The sequence below is a fragment of the Cydia pomonella genome, chromosome 26, assembly GCF_033807575.1.
Source record: "Cydia pomonella isolate Wapato2018A chromosome 26, ilCydPomo1, whole genome shotgun sequence".
In the NCBI taxonomy this organism is placed as follows: domain Eukaryota; kingdom Metazoa; phylum Arthropoda; class Insecta; order Lepidoptera; family Tortricidae; genus Cydia; species Cydia pomonella.
In genome coordinates this window covers 10,524,689-10,544,387 of record NC_084728.1, presented here as the reverse complement: position 1 = coordinate 10,544,387, position 19,699 = coordinate 10,524,689, and the positions used below count along the sequence as shown (strand labels likewise).

Below are 19,699 nucleotides of genomic sequence, written 5' to 3'. Positions count from 1 at the left end.
TTATTGAGCTTACTGTGGGACTTAGTCAATTTGTGTAATAATGTCCTATAATATTTATTTATTATATCTGTGCAGCCGGCAGCGACTCTCCGCTGCGGACGTCCTCGGCGACGCCCAACTCGGGCACGGACGACGTGCACTCGCGCATCAGGCGCACCACCACCGAGATACACACGTACACCGCGCAGCACGCTAACGGTACATTCCCCACCATAGATGGTAGGATCTATAGACAGACGCGACGGACAGAACATACGCAATGCGACAATAGTTATACAGGGGCAAAGTTGTTGTTTAACCGCTCGTGCTAATATTGATATCCGAGCAAACGAAAGATTCCAAAATTGAACCACGAGAGTAGCGAGTGGGTCAAGAAGTGGAATCCTGAGCGTTGGGAGGATTTCAGGGCATGAGGGTTTAAAAAAACTTGGCTTCCGAGTGAAACATAAAATTTTTCACCACACCAACCTAACCTTCACCTAACCATGAAATACCATACAAACATTTAAAAGTAAATTCTACTAGCCAACATAAGGAAACAACTCGAAATTTGCGTCTGATTACTTTGCCCCATATGTGGATAAAATCCAACGTTCTCATTAGTTTTTGAATAATCAAGAGGGCCTTTACCAGTGGGTGTGGTGAAAAAAAGTAGTATAATGTTGTATGGTAACCCTTACGGAGGTTAAAAACTCCGCCCGGACGTCGCCGTCGAATATGACAATCATTTGCAGAAAACGAAACGAAACGCTATCATTTCCATACACAATTTACGTTTAGCCAAGAATGTCATCTTGGTAGTTGTCTTGATCCTAATGATATGTTTTCATTCCAGCTGAGTGCGGTAACCACATGTCGAGCAAAGACTCCGGGATCAGTCAGATGTCTGACGTCACTCTCTCGAATAGGGGGGTCAACGGGGTACCCAACGGACATTACAATGCGTAAGTATTAAAATTCGTAAATAAATAAATATAATCCGTCCCAATTACACGCACTGTAGCACATAAAAACTCGCCTGCTGTGCGGGCTCTAAGGCTGCTGAACTCCCTTCTGTCATGGGCACCAGATTGTGATATGTTTGCAAGTCGATGGACGGCTGTGTATCAGATGTGTCTGCGGTATTGCGAGGTGATGGACGAAAGTTGATTGTGATCTGTTTTTCCTAGTATGTAATCCTATTATATAATCTGAATTGTACAGTGCTTTGGTCTCGACTGTAATGCTGTATATTATTACGTTTCAAAAAAAAAAAAAAATTCACAGAATTTTGATTCGTTCGCTCACTGGATTATTTTGAATAACTGTCTAAAGCAGGGGTTTCCAAATTTTTTACCCCAAAGCCACGACCAGGCCTTCGTTTTTTCGGTTCCTTTTTTCTGATGTGAGTGACGGCCATAGTGGTCAAATATATAGGAACACATCCTTATTCCTATGGCAGTAAAGGGGTGTATTGTTAACAGTGGTGTATTTGGCAACACGTAATTCAGGCTATACGAAAATTTGGGACAAAAGTTTTCTCAAAGCTAATTTAATCTATATAATTTGTATTTGTCAAATTGTAATGTATATATATACACAGTGAGAGCGGGCGTGCCGCGTCGGCGGACAGCTCGGAGGAGGCCACCAGCACCAAGGAGTCCTCGCCCGTGCCGCACCACCACCGCCTCGACCTGCCGCCTCACGGGTGAGAGGATCAGACTACGATTCTGTGTTTGAGATTACATGGTTCGTTTTTGGCTGGATTCCTGGTAAAGTAAGGACGCTAAGCACGAAGAACTTCGTACATTGACCCGCCATTTCATATCTATCGCACGCGCATAGCTTAATTCCTATCTCGCTCTCACAGTAGGATTGACCGCCGGTGTCACCGGCGGGACAGCTATATAATTACGGTCTCATCGGCGGGGCAGCTATATAATTACGTTGTCACCGGCGGGACAGCTATATAATTACGGTGTCACCGGCGGGACAGCTATATAATTACGATGTCACCGGCGGGACAGCTATATAATTACGATGTCACCGGCGGGACAGCTATATAATTACGTTGTCACCGGCGGGACAGCTATATAATTACGATGTCACCGGCGGGACAGCTATATAATTACGTTGTCATCGGCGGGGCAGCTATATAATTACGTAGTCACCGGCGGGACAGCTATATAATTACGGTGTCACCGGCGGGACAGCTATATAATTACGTTGTCATCGGCGGGACAGCTTTAAAATTACGGTGTCACCGACGGGACAGCAATATAATTCGTGCTTTCGTCTTTACTTCGCGTAGCGTCTTTAGGTAAAATACTTATTCCGAAAGCAGCACCACTCAGTTATATCCAACACCGTCCGTTAGCTCTAAAGTTAAAAAAAAAACTGAGTAATAAAATTTTACATATATAATATATTTTACTCAATTGTACATGTTTATGTAAGATTTTCCCACGATATCTATTTATTTATATTAATATGATTTCCCCAGGGACTACAACTCGGGCCTATGTCGTGACAAGATGAAACCGTACGAGACTGATGAAAACGGGTTCCTGATAACCAAATGTAAGTATAACACTTAACTTTTATGACATACATATGGGTTCTAGCGGCACAGTGTACAATATTATGTAAAGTGTGTAATTGTAATTTTAAATAAAATAACTAAACATAGTAATTTTAATTTTATGTATTGTAATTTTAAACCATTGTTTTATGTATTTCTTTTTAATTTTCTTGTTTTTGACACAGTGTTTAATTTGATTATAATTAATTTTTTCTTTATTTAAATTTTTTGTCGTTGACTTGAATTTTTATTTAAATTTGTTATAATTTTTTGTATCCTATATATGAGCATGTAGTCTGAATAAAAGAAATGAATTTAATTAACGGTTTACATACGCAAACAACAGGGTATATCTTCAACCGAGTATAAAGGGGATTATCTTTCTTAGACCGTGGGGACCTTATACATCTCCTAACTTAATGTACTCGTAAGTTCTGGATATATATGTTTTCCACGTACTAAAATAAAATCCTTTTTTCTAGCCGGCCTCCGCGAGCAAGAGGTCCTCGAGGCCCTCTGCCAGCTGGACACGCAACACGCGCCCCCCGAGCAGTGGGAGCGTCTCCTGCTCGCCACACACGAGATCCTCAAGTACGGGGACTGCCGCAAGCCGTCTGAATACTTCAAGTGAGTACTGTCAGTGGTATCTCACTCATACTGTCATTATATGAAAACATCGATGACTTCAAATCATCATTTAAAAGGTGTCTAAAAAGATTTGTTGCATCTCGTAGAAAAAAAGACTTAATTAATTATTGATTTTGGTATTTTAACCGACCTATGCCCATTGAGTTGTTTCCAAAATTATGGAAAAAACTTGGGCATGCTCCTTACAATATAATACGTGTACTCCTTGGATTTCACGGGCCTATAAATCCCGGTCTTTTGATAGGCTTGCGTGGGGATATAGATCCAACACGTAGAGGCCCCTTGGAAAGCTTTAATGTCATGTAGAACGCCTGCTGGAACCCGTTCACAGGCGCAACAATAGACACCCATGTCACCCATGACCCGATCGCAACAGGCATTGGGACTATTGTAGTAAAAATGAACAGTATAACGGTCTATGGATTAAAGTTTGGGAGGACAATGAGACTGGGTTATTGCAAAGACGTCCGGACACCTGCCATAACAATGTTTCCACTAGTTATCGAGGCAGGCTATACGTGTAAATTAATAAATATTTGCGGACGATCTTACACAGATCGACCTAGGCCCAAACTAAGCAAAGCTTGTACTAGCTTGTAAGCTGTGGGTACTAGTACACAGAAAATATATACATAGAAAACATCCATGACTTAGGAACAAATATCTGTGTTCATCACACAAATAAATGCTCTTAACGGGATTCGAACCCGACACCATCGGCTTCATAGGCAGCCAACACTACCCACTAGGCCAGACTGGTCGTCAGCAAAATACATCAGAAGTACTTTTTTTACAAGCTTTTATTTCATTTGCCCTGTTAGTATGTATGGGACAAATCTTGCAAGTTAAATTTGACCCACTTCCCGGTTTCCGATGAAGCTGAAAATTTGCATACATGTGTAAGTCGGGTGACAATGCAATATTATGGTACCATCAAGCTGATCTGATGATGAAGACAGGAGTTAGCCATAGGAACTCTGTGATAAAACAACGCAACCTAATTGTGTGTGGGATTTTTAGAATTGTCTCGATGCGTATTAGTTGCCGGTGGAAAAAAAAGTACATAAAAGCTTGTACCAAAAATTAAATTTTTGCCAAAAACTTATTTGTAATTTTAAACAACTTTAAAATGAGTAGGAGAGAGACTTTTAATCTTAAAGAGCTCAAACAAAGCAAAGTGTTAGTTCTGGACATGTTATCCCTGGTACTGAGCGATATAGATCGACGACCGGTCTGGCCTAGTGGGTAGTGACCCTGCCTATGAAGCCGATGGTCCGATGAACATGGATATTTGTTCCTGAGTCATGGGTGTTTTCTATGTATTTAAGTATTTATAAATATTTATATATTATATATATCGTTGTCTAAGTACCCTCAACACAAGCCTTATTGAGCTTACTGTGGGACTTAGTCAATTTGTGTAATAATGTCCTATAATATTTATTTATTTATAGATCGTGTTCACAACGACGAGTGCCTTCACTCGTATTGTCATGTTGGTAATGGTTAGATGTGATAAATTTGCGCGTCATCGTGGCTGACACGAACTACAAGCATATAAACACGATATTTATTAACGTTAACATATTTTGACAGGAACATAGTGCGGGTGGCGTTGGCCACGCTGGCAGTCGACGAGAACGCTGGCGACAAGGAGAATTCTGAGAATGCGTCCAACGCTCAACAGTCCTCAGGTAAATTCCTTTGTTGTCAAATATAAATATTTATTGATAACACCAATGTTACATGTCAAAAGAAATTATACATTGCATCTCTCTCTTCTTTAGTCCTTCTCTACCCTTTGGGTGTAGGCCTCCTTCATTTTATGCCACTCGTCACGGTTCTGTGCGACCTGGAGCCACTTCTCCCCCGCAGTCCTTTTGATGTCGTCGTCCCAACGCATCTAAGGTCTACTTTGAGGACGTTCCTCCCCCCATGGTCGCCACTCCAGTAGACGTTTGCTCCACGAATCGGTTTTTCGTGCTATACCTATAACTACATTGTATACCTATAACTAATGATTGTTACATACTATAAAATTAAACATTTAATTTGCTCATCTGACATTTTATTTATCATTATTATTATTATTTTTTGTCTATTTTGTATCGCCATTATATAAAAAAATGCTTTAATAAGGAAGTATGTAAAAAAAAGTAAATGTATACTTAATCATCTATACAAGAGAGAGAAAAACGTTTTTCCACTTTTAGACATTTTCCATTCTCCATGTTTTTTTAGTGTTATTGACACAATGCAAAACTAGGTCTAAAGGTTTTTTTTTTTCAAATTTTGCAATAGTTTATTTAAAAAAAAACGGGACCTATAAACCTAGAATGATGAATGTTGAAGCGGTCGACATCAAAATCAAAGTGATTTGTTAAGATTTAGTTAGTGGAAACCGTTTTTTCTTGAAATAGAATTTTATAGAAAAAGTACAGTTAGTTCGCTAGGATCGCAAAGATATTTTCCCACTCAAATTCTGATAAACTTTGAACTGAGACTTTTTAATTTTCTCCATATGATTACTTGTACAAGCGGCGGCTTACTGAGAATTTTAGGTTATACCACTGTTAGTTCAGTCGACTTCATATATAGTTGACCCTTCTAAAAACAAACTTCTACACAGGGAGGGTCAACTATCTCTGCAGCTGATTGTCTGTGCGCGCACTAGTTAGATCTAGTGTAGAAGGTCAGAGCAATCGATGTCGTAAAATATTGTGTCTGCGTCAATTCGGGATTCCCTTGGCGAGTGCAGCTCGGGCTAACTCATGTGGCAAAAAAACGGAACAAAAATAAAATGACGATTCTTTGTAAATATCCATTATAAATAAATAAATATTACACACAAATCCACATTACACAAAGTTCCCCAGTAAGCTGAATAAGACTTGTGTTGAGGGTAGTTAGACAACGATATGTATAAATACTACACCCATGACTCAGGAACAAATATCACACGAATAAATGCCCTTACCAGGATTTGAACCTAGGACCATCGGCTAGGCCAGACCGGCCGGCAAAAATGATTGTTTGTAAATATCCATTAGTCCAGTAATTGCTTGTGTGTAGGTTGGGCGACGGCGAACGAGCGCGCCGCGGCCGAGGCCGTGAAGGTGCTGGTGTGGCTGTGCCGGCGGCCGGAGACGCGGCCGCAGTGGCTGGACTACTTCGACCTCATCCTGCTGAAGCTCATCAACGCCTACGGCGCGCTCAGCAAGGAGGTCATGCGCGCCGTGGACCACGGCCTGCCGCACGTGGCGCACGCGCTGCCCGCTGCTCAGGTTCACTTCCCTTTCACTCTTACTCTCAAGAGCCCAGAGCTTTTTTTATACTACGTCGGTGACAAACAAGCATACGGCCCGCCTGATGGTGAGCAGTCTCGAGTCCAGAGGAGTTAAGTTACTCACCGGCAGGAACACAACACTGTGAGTAGGGTCTAGTGTTATTCGGCTGCGGTTTTCTGTAAGGTGGTTCCCCAGTTGGACTCTGCTCTAGATCTGTAATGACACTTGACCCTACTCATAGTGTTGTGGTCCTGCCGGTGAGTAAGGTTGCCAGAGCTCAACGAGGGGGGGTGGGGTTAGGGTCGGCAACGCGCATGTAACTCCTCTGGAGTTGCAGGTGTACATAGGCTACGGAGACTGCTTACCATCAGGCAGGCCGTATACTTGTTTGCCACAGACGTAGTATAAAAAAAAAAAAAAACATCCGCTGTGCTGTGCCCTACCACACAAAGCGAGATGACATTCACAATGCCCATACCTCTCTTTTGAACGTAGTTTAAGGACGTACCCGGGTCCAAAAAAGCTAATATTGGCCGCCATTTAGTTATTTTGCATTTTTGGTCCGATCGTGTTCAAAGACGATATTTTTACAGGTATAAACGAAATTAATGTCATATGCTAAGGCCTTCTCTTTCGTTTATAGTTTAAATAGTAGTGTGACTACTTGTAAAATACACAAATTAAAATATTTTCATAAGAAAGTAATTTAATTTGTTCTTTATTTTTACAGGGATTAAAAGTTCCCTGAATAAACTTGGCCGCCATTTTGAATGTTTGCGTTTATGGTCAAATCGTATTGAAAGTCGATATTTCAAAAAGTCAAAAGCGCAGAGGTATTGATATGAGAATTAGAGGTCAAAATTGTAAAATATTGATCGCTATTTCGATTTTTTGCATATTTAGTCCGATCCTGTTGAAAGTTGATATTATATCATATGTTTTTTTTTTTACGCGACTGCTCTATAAATCTTTATTTTGACCTAATAGTCGATTATCTAGAATTTCTCAGACAAAATTTAGTGATCAAAATAAAAATCTTCAGTACTATCTTGAAATTTGGAATTGAAACCCGGTTGTTTTGAATTGTTTTAGGTGCTAGCCCTCTTAAAGCCCGTGATCCGCACCCGAGGGTACCCGACCTCTCTCTGTGCGCTAAAGTTGGCGGCCGAGGTCGCCAAGGCGCGGAGCAATGAACTCACAGACGACATCGTTGGACAACTCATGGATGGAGTCTCACAGGTGAAGCACTAGTAGTTCTGTGAGCTGAAGACCCAATTAAAAAAAAACTGCATTCCCAAAAAAGGAAATTGTACAAAAAGTTACAGAGCTTGAGCGTCGCCGTCGAGTCGCTTGCCCATCGGCAAAGAGACTTTAAAATAGAGGTATATATAGTAAGGTGTATTGTCGTTTATGGTGACGCTACACTCTGTCAATGCAAAGTCAGCGTGGTCCGACATTTGTAATAAAATATTTATGTATTTATTTGTCCGCAGTTGGCCGACCACCAGAACTCAGCCGTGCGTAAAGCGGCCATTTTCTGCATGGTGGCGTTTACTTTCGCGCTCGGCGAGGAGCGGATGCAGCCGCATTTGAAGCATCTCTCTGTCAGCAAATGCCGGCTATTACAGGTATGTAGTGCAAGTCAGCTGCCGCTGCGTTGGCAGTTTTTTATACTACATCGGTGGCAAGCAAGCATACGGCCTGCCTGATGGTAAGCAGTCTCCGTAGACTATGTATGCTTGCAACTCCAGGAGAGTTATATGCGCGTTGCCGACGCTAACACTCCGCACCCTCGTTGAGCACTGGCAACCTTACTCACCGACAGGAACACAACAGGTGGGTCTAGTGTTATTTAGCTGTGGTTTTCTGTAAGGAGGAGGTACTTCCACAGTTGAGGTTGAGGGTTTGAGGAATAAAAAAAAAACCGGCCAAGAGCATGTCGGGCCACGCTCAGTTTAGGATTCCGTAGTTACTCTTCCGTCACAATAAGCTAAACTGGAGCTTAAAGTATAGTCAATTGTTAACCAAGGAATGAAACGGTACCTTTCACCCGAGTTAAACAAATAGGCAAATTTGCATAATCAGTACCTAATTAAAGTAAGTCTTTTTACTATAAAGGGGAAACTTTTTGCGATAACTCAAAAACAGCTAAACTGATCATGTCCGCTATAGTTTTCATTTAATGAATTTCTTAAGCTCTATTTCCACGATTTTTTTCATATTTTTTGGACCTATGGTTCAAAAGTTAGAGAGGGGGGGGACACATTTTTTTTCTTTCGGAGCGATTATCTCCGAATATATTCACTTTATCAAAAAATGTTTGTTGAAGACCCCTATTAGAAAGACCTTTCCAACGATACCCCACACTGTAGGGTAGAAGCAAAAAAAAATTCACCCCCAATTTACGTGTACGGGAGGTAAAAAAAAAATTAGATTTTATTGTACGACTTTGTCGGCTTTATTGATTTATATATCTATGCCAAATTTCAGCTTTTTAACACTAACGACCATGAAGCAAAGCCTCGGACAGACAGACAGACAGACGGACATGGCGAAACTATAAGGGTTCCTAGTTGACTACGGAACCCTAAAAACCGTCAGCTGGTTCTATCATGGTGGAATGACCGTCAGCTGTAAAATGAACATGTAAAAAAAATGCGCTAACCACTTTATGTGCGGCAAAGTATGCGTAATGTGTACATTGCGTAATCCGTTGATGGCTTTTTAGGGTTCCGTAGCCAAATGGCAAAAAACGGAACCCTTATAGATTCGTCATGTCCGTCTGTCCTCTGTAACTTCTAAAATAACAGAATGAAAAATCTAAAAAAAATATATGATATACATTACCATGCAAACTTCCACCGAAAATTGGTTTGAACCAGATCTAGTAAGTAGTTTTTTTTTAATACGTCATAAATGGTACGGAACCCTTCATGGGCGAGTCCGACTCGCACTTGGCCGCTTTTTATTTTAGGTGATTACGCCTGATGAAATGCTACATGCAACGTTTCATGATTTGTTATTGCTATCATAAAAGGTATAGCGCTTATTTTTTACATGTTCATGCTACCAGCTGATGTTCTTACCACCGCGATGTAACCGGCTGACGATTTTTTAAATGAATAACATCATCTGAACTATCATTTGACATCAATCGGGAGGCGATGACAATTTTTTTTTGTTTTACGTGTTTCGGTGGCTGCTATTCCTCAACCCACGAACGGAGCGGTAGCTGACGTCCACGAGGGTTTTTCATACCTGGCCGTTAACCACTACACGAGTTTTCAGCCGGGAGGCGATTGCGATTTTAAACATAAACAAGAATATTATATTACAGTACATATGGGGCTACTTTATAGCACTAGTGCGAGAAGTAGCATATTACGTTACTGTGTCGAACATTTAAAGGGCCATATGTACTGTAAAACGTTGTACGATACATGTGCGAATAGGTAATTCGCAACTCGTGTCGATTTAAAACACTCCCTTCGGTCGTGTTTTAATTTATCGCCACTCGTTTCGAATTTCTTATTTTTCGCACTTGTATCGTAATGTACTATTATAGATGTCAATATTTTAAAAGTAAAACTCGTTTATGTTAGTTGGTTTGTATGAATAAGTGACATAATTTAAAAAAGCTATAACTCCCTAGGGAGTATTAGTTTTTTTTAAATTTACAATTCATAACTCCCAGGGGAACAAAGTAGGCCTTTGTCCTTCAGTACACCTGTATGAAATCAGATCTGTTTTGAGCAACTATGATGAAAATATATTCCTAAACACCTTATTTTTTAACTGACTTCAATTTCATAGAAGGAGGAGGTTCTGTATTCGATTGGGGCTATTTTTTTTTTTATACTACGTCGGTGGCAAACAAGGATACGGCCCGGCCGCCTGATGGTAAGCAGTCTCCGTAGCCTATGTACGCCTGCAACTCCAGAGGAGTTACATGCGCGTTGCCGACCCTAAACTCACTCCCCCCCCCCCCCCTCGTTGATCTCTGGCAACCTTACTCACCGGCAGGAACACAACACTATTGAGTAGGGTCTAGTGTTATTTGGCTGCTGTTTTCTGTAAGGTGGAGGTACTTCCCCAGTCGGGCTCTGCTCTAGATCTGGAATGACATCCACTGGCTGTGCCCTACCACACAAAGCGAGATGACATTCACAATGGCCATACCTCTCTTATGGACGTAGTTTAAGGACGTACCCGGGTCCGTAAAGAAATGAATTGTCCCCAGGTGTACATCAGCAAGCACCGCGACGAGGCGGGCGCGCCGCGCGGGCCGCCGCCCGGCACGTAGCGCCGGCGCCGCGCGCGCGCCGCCACCGCCACCGCCACTCGCGCCACGCAGACCGGGGACTAGCGCCCAGCGGCCTTTATAAAGGACGGCGGGCACACGGGGGACCTACTTGTTATGTCAAGTTACACTTTGGAGAGGTGATTCGTACTTTTCAATTTTCCTTGTTTTTTTATCTTTCCAGCGGCCCATCAGGAATAAAATTATTCCTGATGGGCCATTACACGTAAATACGCACAGTCTATTAATACGATTTTGATTATTTATCGAAAATAAAGTAACTTATTTCCGAGAAGGATTTTTTCTAAAGTACAGTCAGCTACAGAGAGAGACCTCCCCTGCGTAGACTGATTGTATGCAGAGAGAAGGGGGAGGGGATCACCTCTCTGCAGCTGACTGTACTCCCAATTCATGGTAAAATCAATATAAAATACCATTCAATATGTTTTTGTTTTACTATCAAACATCCAAATAATTAAAAATGTTACATCATTTCATTGTAATAAGAACACCGCAGGATGTTTGTTTAGCATTGATTTTTTGTAATAAATAAATAGTTTTTGGATTATAAAAGTAAAATTCGATAAATGACTAATCTTTATAAACATCAATATAAAAAAATCATTATGATTTACATACACTAACAGGCTGCATTGAAAAGTTTCTTTCTACAAACCCTAAAATCATAAAAACGTTAATTTTGAATCAATTTATTGACAAAATGTAGCAAAACGTAACAATCAACCACCCCGTTCACCCGGTCGCTGGCGCAGGGCGAGCCTTGTCATTTGTTGATGTGATACTGATTTACGATACTATTGCTCTATAGCGGACACACTATAATACTTTGGAGTATTGCATATTATTTACTGTTAAGAAACGACCACACGTTTAAGTCGCCATTTATACTATTAACATTTTGAACGCCACGCTTATCGCACGCGGCGCGTAATCGTGAACCTTGTCGGTACGCATGAAAGTTGATATTAGGCTGTAGCCCCGCGCGTCATATGACGTCTTTGGCGGTCAAAAGGTTAAATCAAAATGTCCTTTTAAAAAGACAAATCAAATTTTGAACTATAATGGAAGATAAAGACGGTTCCAAAAACAAAACTGCAAATGAATTTTAGGACTAAGGAGTTTATAATATACGTACCATTGTAGCCCTCCGCTTTCAAGGCAATCTTGAGATCTGTCAAACGTGTTAAAATGACAGGCATCAAAACTGACTTAAGCGACGGTAACAATATATTAAGTGATCAAAAATATCTCAACGTACGCTTAACTAGTAAAGAAACATTTATCTTTTGTATACCATGTGTATTGCAAAAAAATAGTCATTGATTTTAACTAAAAAAATAATAGATAAACCCGTATCTTAGTTCTAGAAAAGTGTCTTGTTGAGATATTTATGAACACCCTGTTCGATTTAAATAAATGGCGGCTGTAACAAAAAGATTACACTAACAACTATGTTGTCATAATAAATGTCTCGAATAGATCAATGGTACTCTTATATTTCGACTCTGTTCGTAATACGTTAAGGACTATGTTTGTTTGTGTTGAAAAGTGCAAGATTTCATATTTATCAGCAAACAAATTATTTACAGTGTGAAATGACTTCATTTAGGATCACAAGCTACTATATCTAACTAGCGAAAACCACATGTTCTTCATAAAGAACAAATATGTAAACTAATATTGTCAGAGTTGTATCCTCCTAAGTACAGAGTTCCTTTTAAAGGAACAAATTGAAATCTATTTTTGAACTATAATAGAATAAATTAAGGTTCCAAATTCACTACAAAAATGACTCTGGGACTTGGAGGATAGTTTGTTTCGGGTATAAATAAAAATACAGTTTCGGAGTTGATAAATATGAAGTGTTGTATTTTATTGATTATGTAATAAAAAGAAATGTTAATTTATTTGAAAATGATTCGTATGGCAAGGGGGAGCGCGCGTCTAGAAATTTGTACAGAATTGTATTTATATATGATGTGATTTCGGGTGACATTGGATGACATAATGCAACATTTGCACTTTAAAAAAAAACAAGTTACGAATAGTTTATATTTTTTCACTAAAATTAAACAATTGTTTGATATTTTTAATACAAGATTGTGTTTATTTTTATCGTATAAGGTGAGAAACAGTTAGTCTTACTTGTGAGAATTGTGTTGTCATAATAATTAAAATGATATAAACTGGTTAAAAATAATGTCATCCAATATAATCCTTAAAGGTATTGGATTAGGATCGGCAATGTCTAGTACGGTGTATAAAATTATGTACATTAGGTATTTAACTTAACTTATTAATAAGGACCGGACGTTTTGTTGCATTTTGAAAACATAGGGCAATGGAGCTTCTTGTTTCTTATGAACATTTTATCCTCCGAAAGTCCCGGCGTCCTTTTAAAAGGACAAAATCGAGTTTTGAACTATAATATCATAAAAATTTAAAAATGCAGAAATGACCGTGGGACTTAAAGGTTATACGTCTGTCTTGTTTATCTTCTATGTACTCAAAATTATAATAGTAACTTGTTGTTGTCAATAATGACATCAATCGCGGTTATCATAACTTCTAGCCGCGCAGAGGCCAATAAAAAGGTCTCCTATTTCATTGTATTTTGATTTTTTTTTTTTTTATAAATCAGAATTGAATTTCTCTTGGCAAGTTTTGATCCGTGGGCGGATAGGGGATTGCTTAAAACGTGTAGTTTCAACGGACTATTTTCAAGTGATTTGTAATACCAATTAAATTGTAGTGATAAGGTTTTTTAATTAAAGAAATTTCACTGATCACTATATGTTATAAAAATGCCGCGAAACGTCCGGCCCCTGTTTATTAAATAGTTTTTGAACGCACTTCCAAATATTCTGTACTTGTTTCCAATCAACGCAGTTTTAAATACAATTATTTTTCATGTTTAAAACTGCTTGATCGTAAACGGTGTTAGAGTAATCCTTCATTTGCGAAGTCATTTTTTTAAAGTCAGATCTAGATATGTTGTAATTAAAATAGTTTTCTACTTAAATCACAATAATTAATAGGAAACTTCCGTACAAATAAAATAACCACTATAATTTAGTTTGGGTGTGAGATAGCATGCAGGCATTCTGATTGAAAATTGTATAGTAGTCTCTATAACTAAGATTTTATAATAAATAAAAAAATCATTTTTGAACCTAAGAAGGACCGACATTAGTTACAACATTTAATATTATACTCTGTATCTTTAGGTATTTAAATAAAAGTAAACTAACAATTAGTACATTTTCGGGTAGTTATAACATTTATTGGTTAACCAACCAAATACAAAAACGCCCGGATCTGTCACTGAACGACTTGATGTTAACCTACATTATTTGATCATGTAATGTTTTCATCTACCCTCAACTGGCTTAAGGAGCCTTTTGAGGGTAGATTTCGTTTACTTTTATTTAAATACCTAAAGGAACAGAGAATAGGGCTAGCACTAACACATACAACAACCATATTTATTTCTCTATGTCTATAGATTAGAAAGAGAGGGGTTATTTCACGTCATTGAATGATGCTGTCGCTTTTGCTAGCCCCGATAAAGAAAAACGATTAGCCCTTTTTCAGGCATAGTAAGACTTATCGACCGTTTAGGCTTTAAAACAATTTCAACCTTAGCAATCCGATTTAAGGTTCAAATTAGATTGAACTTTTGGACTTGGAGTTTATAATCTATCACCGTGGGATAGTAAAACCCGGCAGATTTTAACCACGCATTACTGAGGTCATCGGAGCAAAAAATGTTACATGAGTTTTTGTCAGTCTGCAAAAAAAAACTTTTGCCAAACTTTTTTTTTACATTGTCTGCACACGACATGTTATTTCTTTTTACATCTTGGCGATAAAAAACATTGCAACCAATAAGTTTTTTATTTACAGATATAAATTGCGAGTTTCCTTTAAAACAAATGTTTGTCAGTAGGTATGTCTACTGTGCGACATTTTAGTTCCTAAATGCGGTTAAGAATACACGTTTAAAATCTGTTGGGTTATATCGGCCCACGTAACGGTGTATAGTAGTATTTCTACTCACACAAAAAATAATTTTACTTGTTTCTTAATAATAAGATTAAATCAGTTTGAAAAATACATTTTTCACACAAAAAAACCTAAACATCTTAATGTACTTTCTGTAGGACATTAGGCATAAAGCATGCTATCTCATCTGTTCGAAGAAGAGATGATAAAATACAGTTTTGTACCTATTTTAAAAAGCTTTAGTATAAAGTTTATATCAGTAGGTAATATGGACGATGGCTTGGCAATGTTTAACTTGAAGGCAACTTTTTGGAATCCAAAGCGTAGCTGAGGGTTCTAGCTGACGTACCAACTGTTTGTTGTTGGTATTTTAATGTTAGAATGTCTCTCAAGTTGCCTTAGAGTATCGCTTGTGTAAGCTTGCCTTGAAGCGTGGATATGGTTGTTTACATTAAAAACATCGACAGTGACGTTACCTTAACGCTTTTCTTTACATTAAAAAAAACGTAAAGGCACAAAATAATTAACAGCAAAAATTTAAAAATATTTCAAAAAAGTTACGTTAAGAAAAGGGTAAGAATATGAACATGAATTTTGAATATAGATACATATGACGTAAAATGAAAAATGCCTTATACAGACTAATGTTTTGTTACACTCTAGTACAATCTATTATGGTCTCTAAGAGCGAGTCGCTAAGTTGATATTAGCTTGTTCCGTGTGCGTTAGATTTTATCAATATGTTAACTGATATATGTGAATTTATGTAAAGTGCTGCAAGCATTGAACTATTATTACTATGTATAGAACCAGTATTTTGCGCCATGAATTGTTGTTTTGACAACAAACCAAGCGGAGCGTGAATCTGGCGACCTAAACGCGTAAGCGCCATGAATCTTACGGCGCTTACGACATTTTGGTCGCGCGGTACAAGTTGCGATTGCGAGAGTTTATTTGTTTGGTATGGCTTCTCTACAGTAATAATAATTAGCCGGGTCCACACAGAGCAAGCATACGCGCGAGGAAATTTCCTCAGGCCAGTGTAGCGCGCAGCCTCGGCCGAGGAAAACGCGCACGCCGCCTCGGCCGAGGCACGTCTACACTGGCCGTATTGTGCGTGAGGAAATCGCCTCGCGCGTATGCTCGCTCGGTGTTGACCCAGCTATCCAATGGCTACAAGATGCATATTTACTTTATAATAATGTCCGATAAGGGCATAGACAAATAAATGATAGAAGCAAAGAGTTGTGATCAATATTGTATACGTAGTTTTGACAGCTGAATTAGATGACGTTGACGTCACGACAAAACGCAATATTTGTGGTAAAAATACTGTCACTGGTGTCTTCTTTTAATATGCCAGATGTTTATAAACCTGGGAATTATATATAAATATGAGGGTGGAGCAGAAAAAACCTTAATGAAAAGAAATTTTCAGATATGCGAAGTCACAAAATTCACATGTATCAGTAGTTTGCAGTTGTACGCATTATGACAGATGGCGCCGCGGGCCGTGCCTTCATGCCAAAAATCGTTGGTTATTGTTTGAAAAAATTACTGTTTGTCTGTCTGTTGCTTGTTGTATCGAAGACAATTATCACTGATCGTGAAAATAGATACACAAATTTAAAGACATGTATCATATATGATACAACATGGATACTTATCACGTGTATCATATATGATACATGCAGGTAACAGGGTAAGATTTACTAATTGATTGATTGGTTAATTAGATGATGATTAATATGATGAAACTAAGTTTGTATTAATATGACTTGTTCTTAATCGTTGTCATTCCACGGTTCTGTTACATACCCTCATCAGTGTATACAGTGGCTTTATGTAATACATATAATAAGTAGAAACTTTTGGTGCTAATATTTTTTTTACTAAAACGTTTCTCCTAGTTTTCGATACAACAAGTTACAACTACAGATACGTTCTTACTGTAGAAATCGTTTGTATTTATGTAAGTTATCATGTACATTTCTAACATTGAACAGAATTCGTTTTTTTAAGCTTGGTAAACTATGTGACGGGGACACGCTATAATTAATTTGTTTTACAGTCGCCATCAGATATATCGGAGCGAACAAGGTGTTCAAAAATATCTGAGCATGGACTTTAATCTTAATAATAGAGGCTTCGTTCAAATATTGTACCTTAGCTGCTCTTATATATTTATGACTGCACATCAGGAAAAAAATCCGAAAGTCGTACCATGGTAGAGTAAGACCAAGAGCACAGACGTTCAAGTGTTATTTAAACGCCATAATTTAATAGAAGTTTGACATTTCAAATAACACTGTCTGTCTATGCTATAAAAATCGTTGCAGAGTTCTCTTGGTCCAACTGTACTTTACATTTGTGCCTTTCATAACATTTTGTATTTTCAAGTGAATCGTTTATATAGTTTACCTGGCTCGAGTCATGTAGCAAGATTAATTATATTGCAAGTAATAATAGTTTTAAGATCAGTTTTATGTTATATGTTGAAAGAAGGATGTTATCTGCAAAAGGCGGCGAAGGCTAGCATCACAATATGTATTTTAAAATCAGACAATCTAATATTCTCATATTTCTTACTATTCCTGAAAAGCGGGAATAACTTACATAATTTAGCAAAGTATAAATCCATGTCATAGTGACATTATATTATTATACCTAGTGTGCCGTCGGAAAGTTTACAAAAACGCAAAGTTTTCACTAGGACACATTTCTGAAACTTCTCATATATTTGTACAGCAATCGAAATTTCCATTTCGAAATGGAAGTTCCTTTGTTTCCTGTATTTTTTTCTGACATTTCCGAAAGTTCCAACTTTTTGGAAACTTTCCGTAACCTGTAAGCAGTCATGGTGGCCTTTGCACGCCTGCAACTGGAGAGGTGTTACATGCGCGTTGTCTAACCTTTAAAAACCTGAACAGTTTTTTTTAAAACCTCGTACTAGAGACTAGACTCTCGAGAAAATCATACTAGGAAGAACACTCTTAAGTGATCAATTGTAAGTCTTATTGAAATCATTATAAGGTCTATGTATGGTCACTCATGAGCTCCTTTTAACATATGACATGAACTATCTCTTTTTAATTCCAATTATTTAACCCCTCTTTCAATTCTAATGCTTTAACATTTAGATAAATATTTTTTTACACAAATTGTATGTTCTGATCAATAGTTTCATATAATGCTGGCTTTTAACATATTTTCTGTCACACTGACAGATATTTAAAATACAATATGTATCATATATGATACACTACATGTAGATATGTATCATATATGGGACTACACGAATGTAGAAATGTGTATACAGCGGGAAATATGTTAATATTGGTAGCAATAAAGTATCTTTTGGTTTGCAAAACACGTTGCTTATTATATGTATGTTATGCAGAACCAGTGTGTAGATTTTTTTTTGTTTGAAGAATCTCTGAAAAGCTGTTGGATAATTTGCGTATGCATTGAAATCTGTTATATATTATAAGTTTGGAAGTTTCTACATGTTTGTAGTTATTTTTATGGTATCATTATACAAGAATGAATCGCCAGAATGTAAATGAGATTACAAAAAAAAAACTTATTTGTAGAAATAAAGACATTATGGTTCTCTACATCTGAGGAAAAAGCATAGAGTAAAATAGTATTGATTCTTATATAATGAAGCTTTTTAAAAACCCGTACTAGTTAACATATACAAGAAGAAGGGATATTTCAAGTACCATCTAGCCGCCCAAATGCCTATAAAAAGGACTTCCATTCCATTTAGCTTTTTGACAAATCAAGATTAGGTTTCTCTTGGCAAGTTTTGATTTGTGGGTGACTAGGGTTTGTAATTTACAGTTTCTTGTGACGTGATGATTCAATATTGACTTATGTAATTATTATTTTTTTATTCTTGGCCTTTGAATGTATGTATCATATATGCAACAAGGCGAGATTCTTGTGAAAATGGCAGGTCACTAGTATAAGGTTTTGTGATATTGGCATTTTATTCCTTGTGATATAAGTTTTGATGTACTCGAAATATTCCTTCTGATAGGGAAAGATAGAATACGATTCAATTACGTATATAATCCGTAACTATGGACGATATCATTTAATTTAAAAAGTGATATTATTGTTTTAAAATATTGTATCGTCAGCCTTATAACGTTGTTTTCTTCGTAAGGGTTTTTAAAATAACTATGAAAAAACTTCTAAAACCTTTTCAATGCAACATCTGGAAGTGGTTTGGATAGTTATATGTTACTGTATTTAATTGTGTAAAATTGCATTTATAAGGTAAATCGCTTGAAAGCTGTGTCAAATATTACCCGTAATTAATGTATTAATTATTAATTGATTCATGTACGATAGTTATGAATAAAATGATTTTTAAGCCTTTATCGGTTTTATTTTATTTTAGACAAAACCTAGCTGTGCTGTTTAGTATTACGAGTAGTGTCACTATACCTACATACAAGATGTTACAAAATCAAAACATGATACCGAATATGGCCTTAACGGATGCCCACTTTTTAACAGACTTCCAAATTTCAAAAGGAGGAGGTCCTCAATGAGGTTGTATGTTTTTTTCTTACACCTTTGTATGTACAACATGCAGAGTTTTCAAAAAGTTGCAAAAGTTCTCGGAATTGCAGAGGTTACAAAGAAAACTTTTATTTTGGAAATGTGCAAAAATATGATAACAATAGGATTCGGGTAAAAGGACTATGCGTCAAAATACATAATATATCTAATGACCTATTTTTTTTAATACTACGTCGGTAGCAAACAAGCATACGGCCCGCCTGATGGTAAGCAGTCTCCGTAGCCTATGTACGCCTAACGCGCATCTGTTGGTTTTTGAAAAGTTGCCCATGGACCATTTAT

At 37.7% G+C, this 19,699-nt stretch overlaps 1 protein-coding gene across 1 annotated transcript in view; it reads left to right on the top strand.

Annotated features, from left to right (window-relative positions):
* LOC133532075 (CLIP-associating protein) overlaps positions 1-19,210 on the top strand; it is a 102,096-nt gene extending 82,886 nt beyond the window's left edge. Inside the window, exons 28-37 of the mRNA XM_061870568.1 lie at positions 76-198; positions 836-944; positions 1,583-1,687; positions 2,483-2,559; positions 3,043-3,187; positions 4,805-4,902; positions 6,281-6,492; positions 7,588-7,734; positions 7,989-8,123; positions 10,736-19,210. Of these exons, the coding sequence (XP_061726552.1) occupies positions 76-198; positions 836-944; positions 1,583-1,687; positions 2,483-2,559; positions 3,043-3,187; positions 4,805-4,902; positions 6,281-6,492; positions 7,588-7,734; positions 7,989-8,123; positions 10,736-10,798 (1,214 nt within the window). The 3' untranslated portion in view covers positions 10,799-19,210. The remainder of the gene's footprint in view (positions 1-75; positions 199-835; positions 945-1,582; positions 1,688-2,482; positions 2,560-3,042; positions 3,188-4,804; positions 4,903-6,280; positions 6,493-7,587; positions 7,735-7,988; positions 8,124-10,735) is intronic.
* Positions 19,211-19,699: the final 489 nt, after the last annotated feature.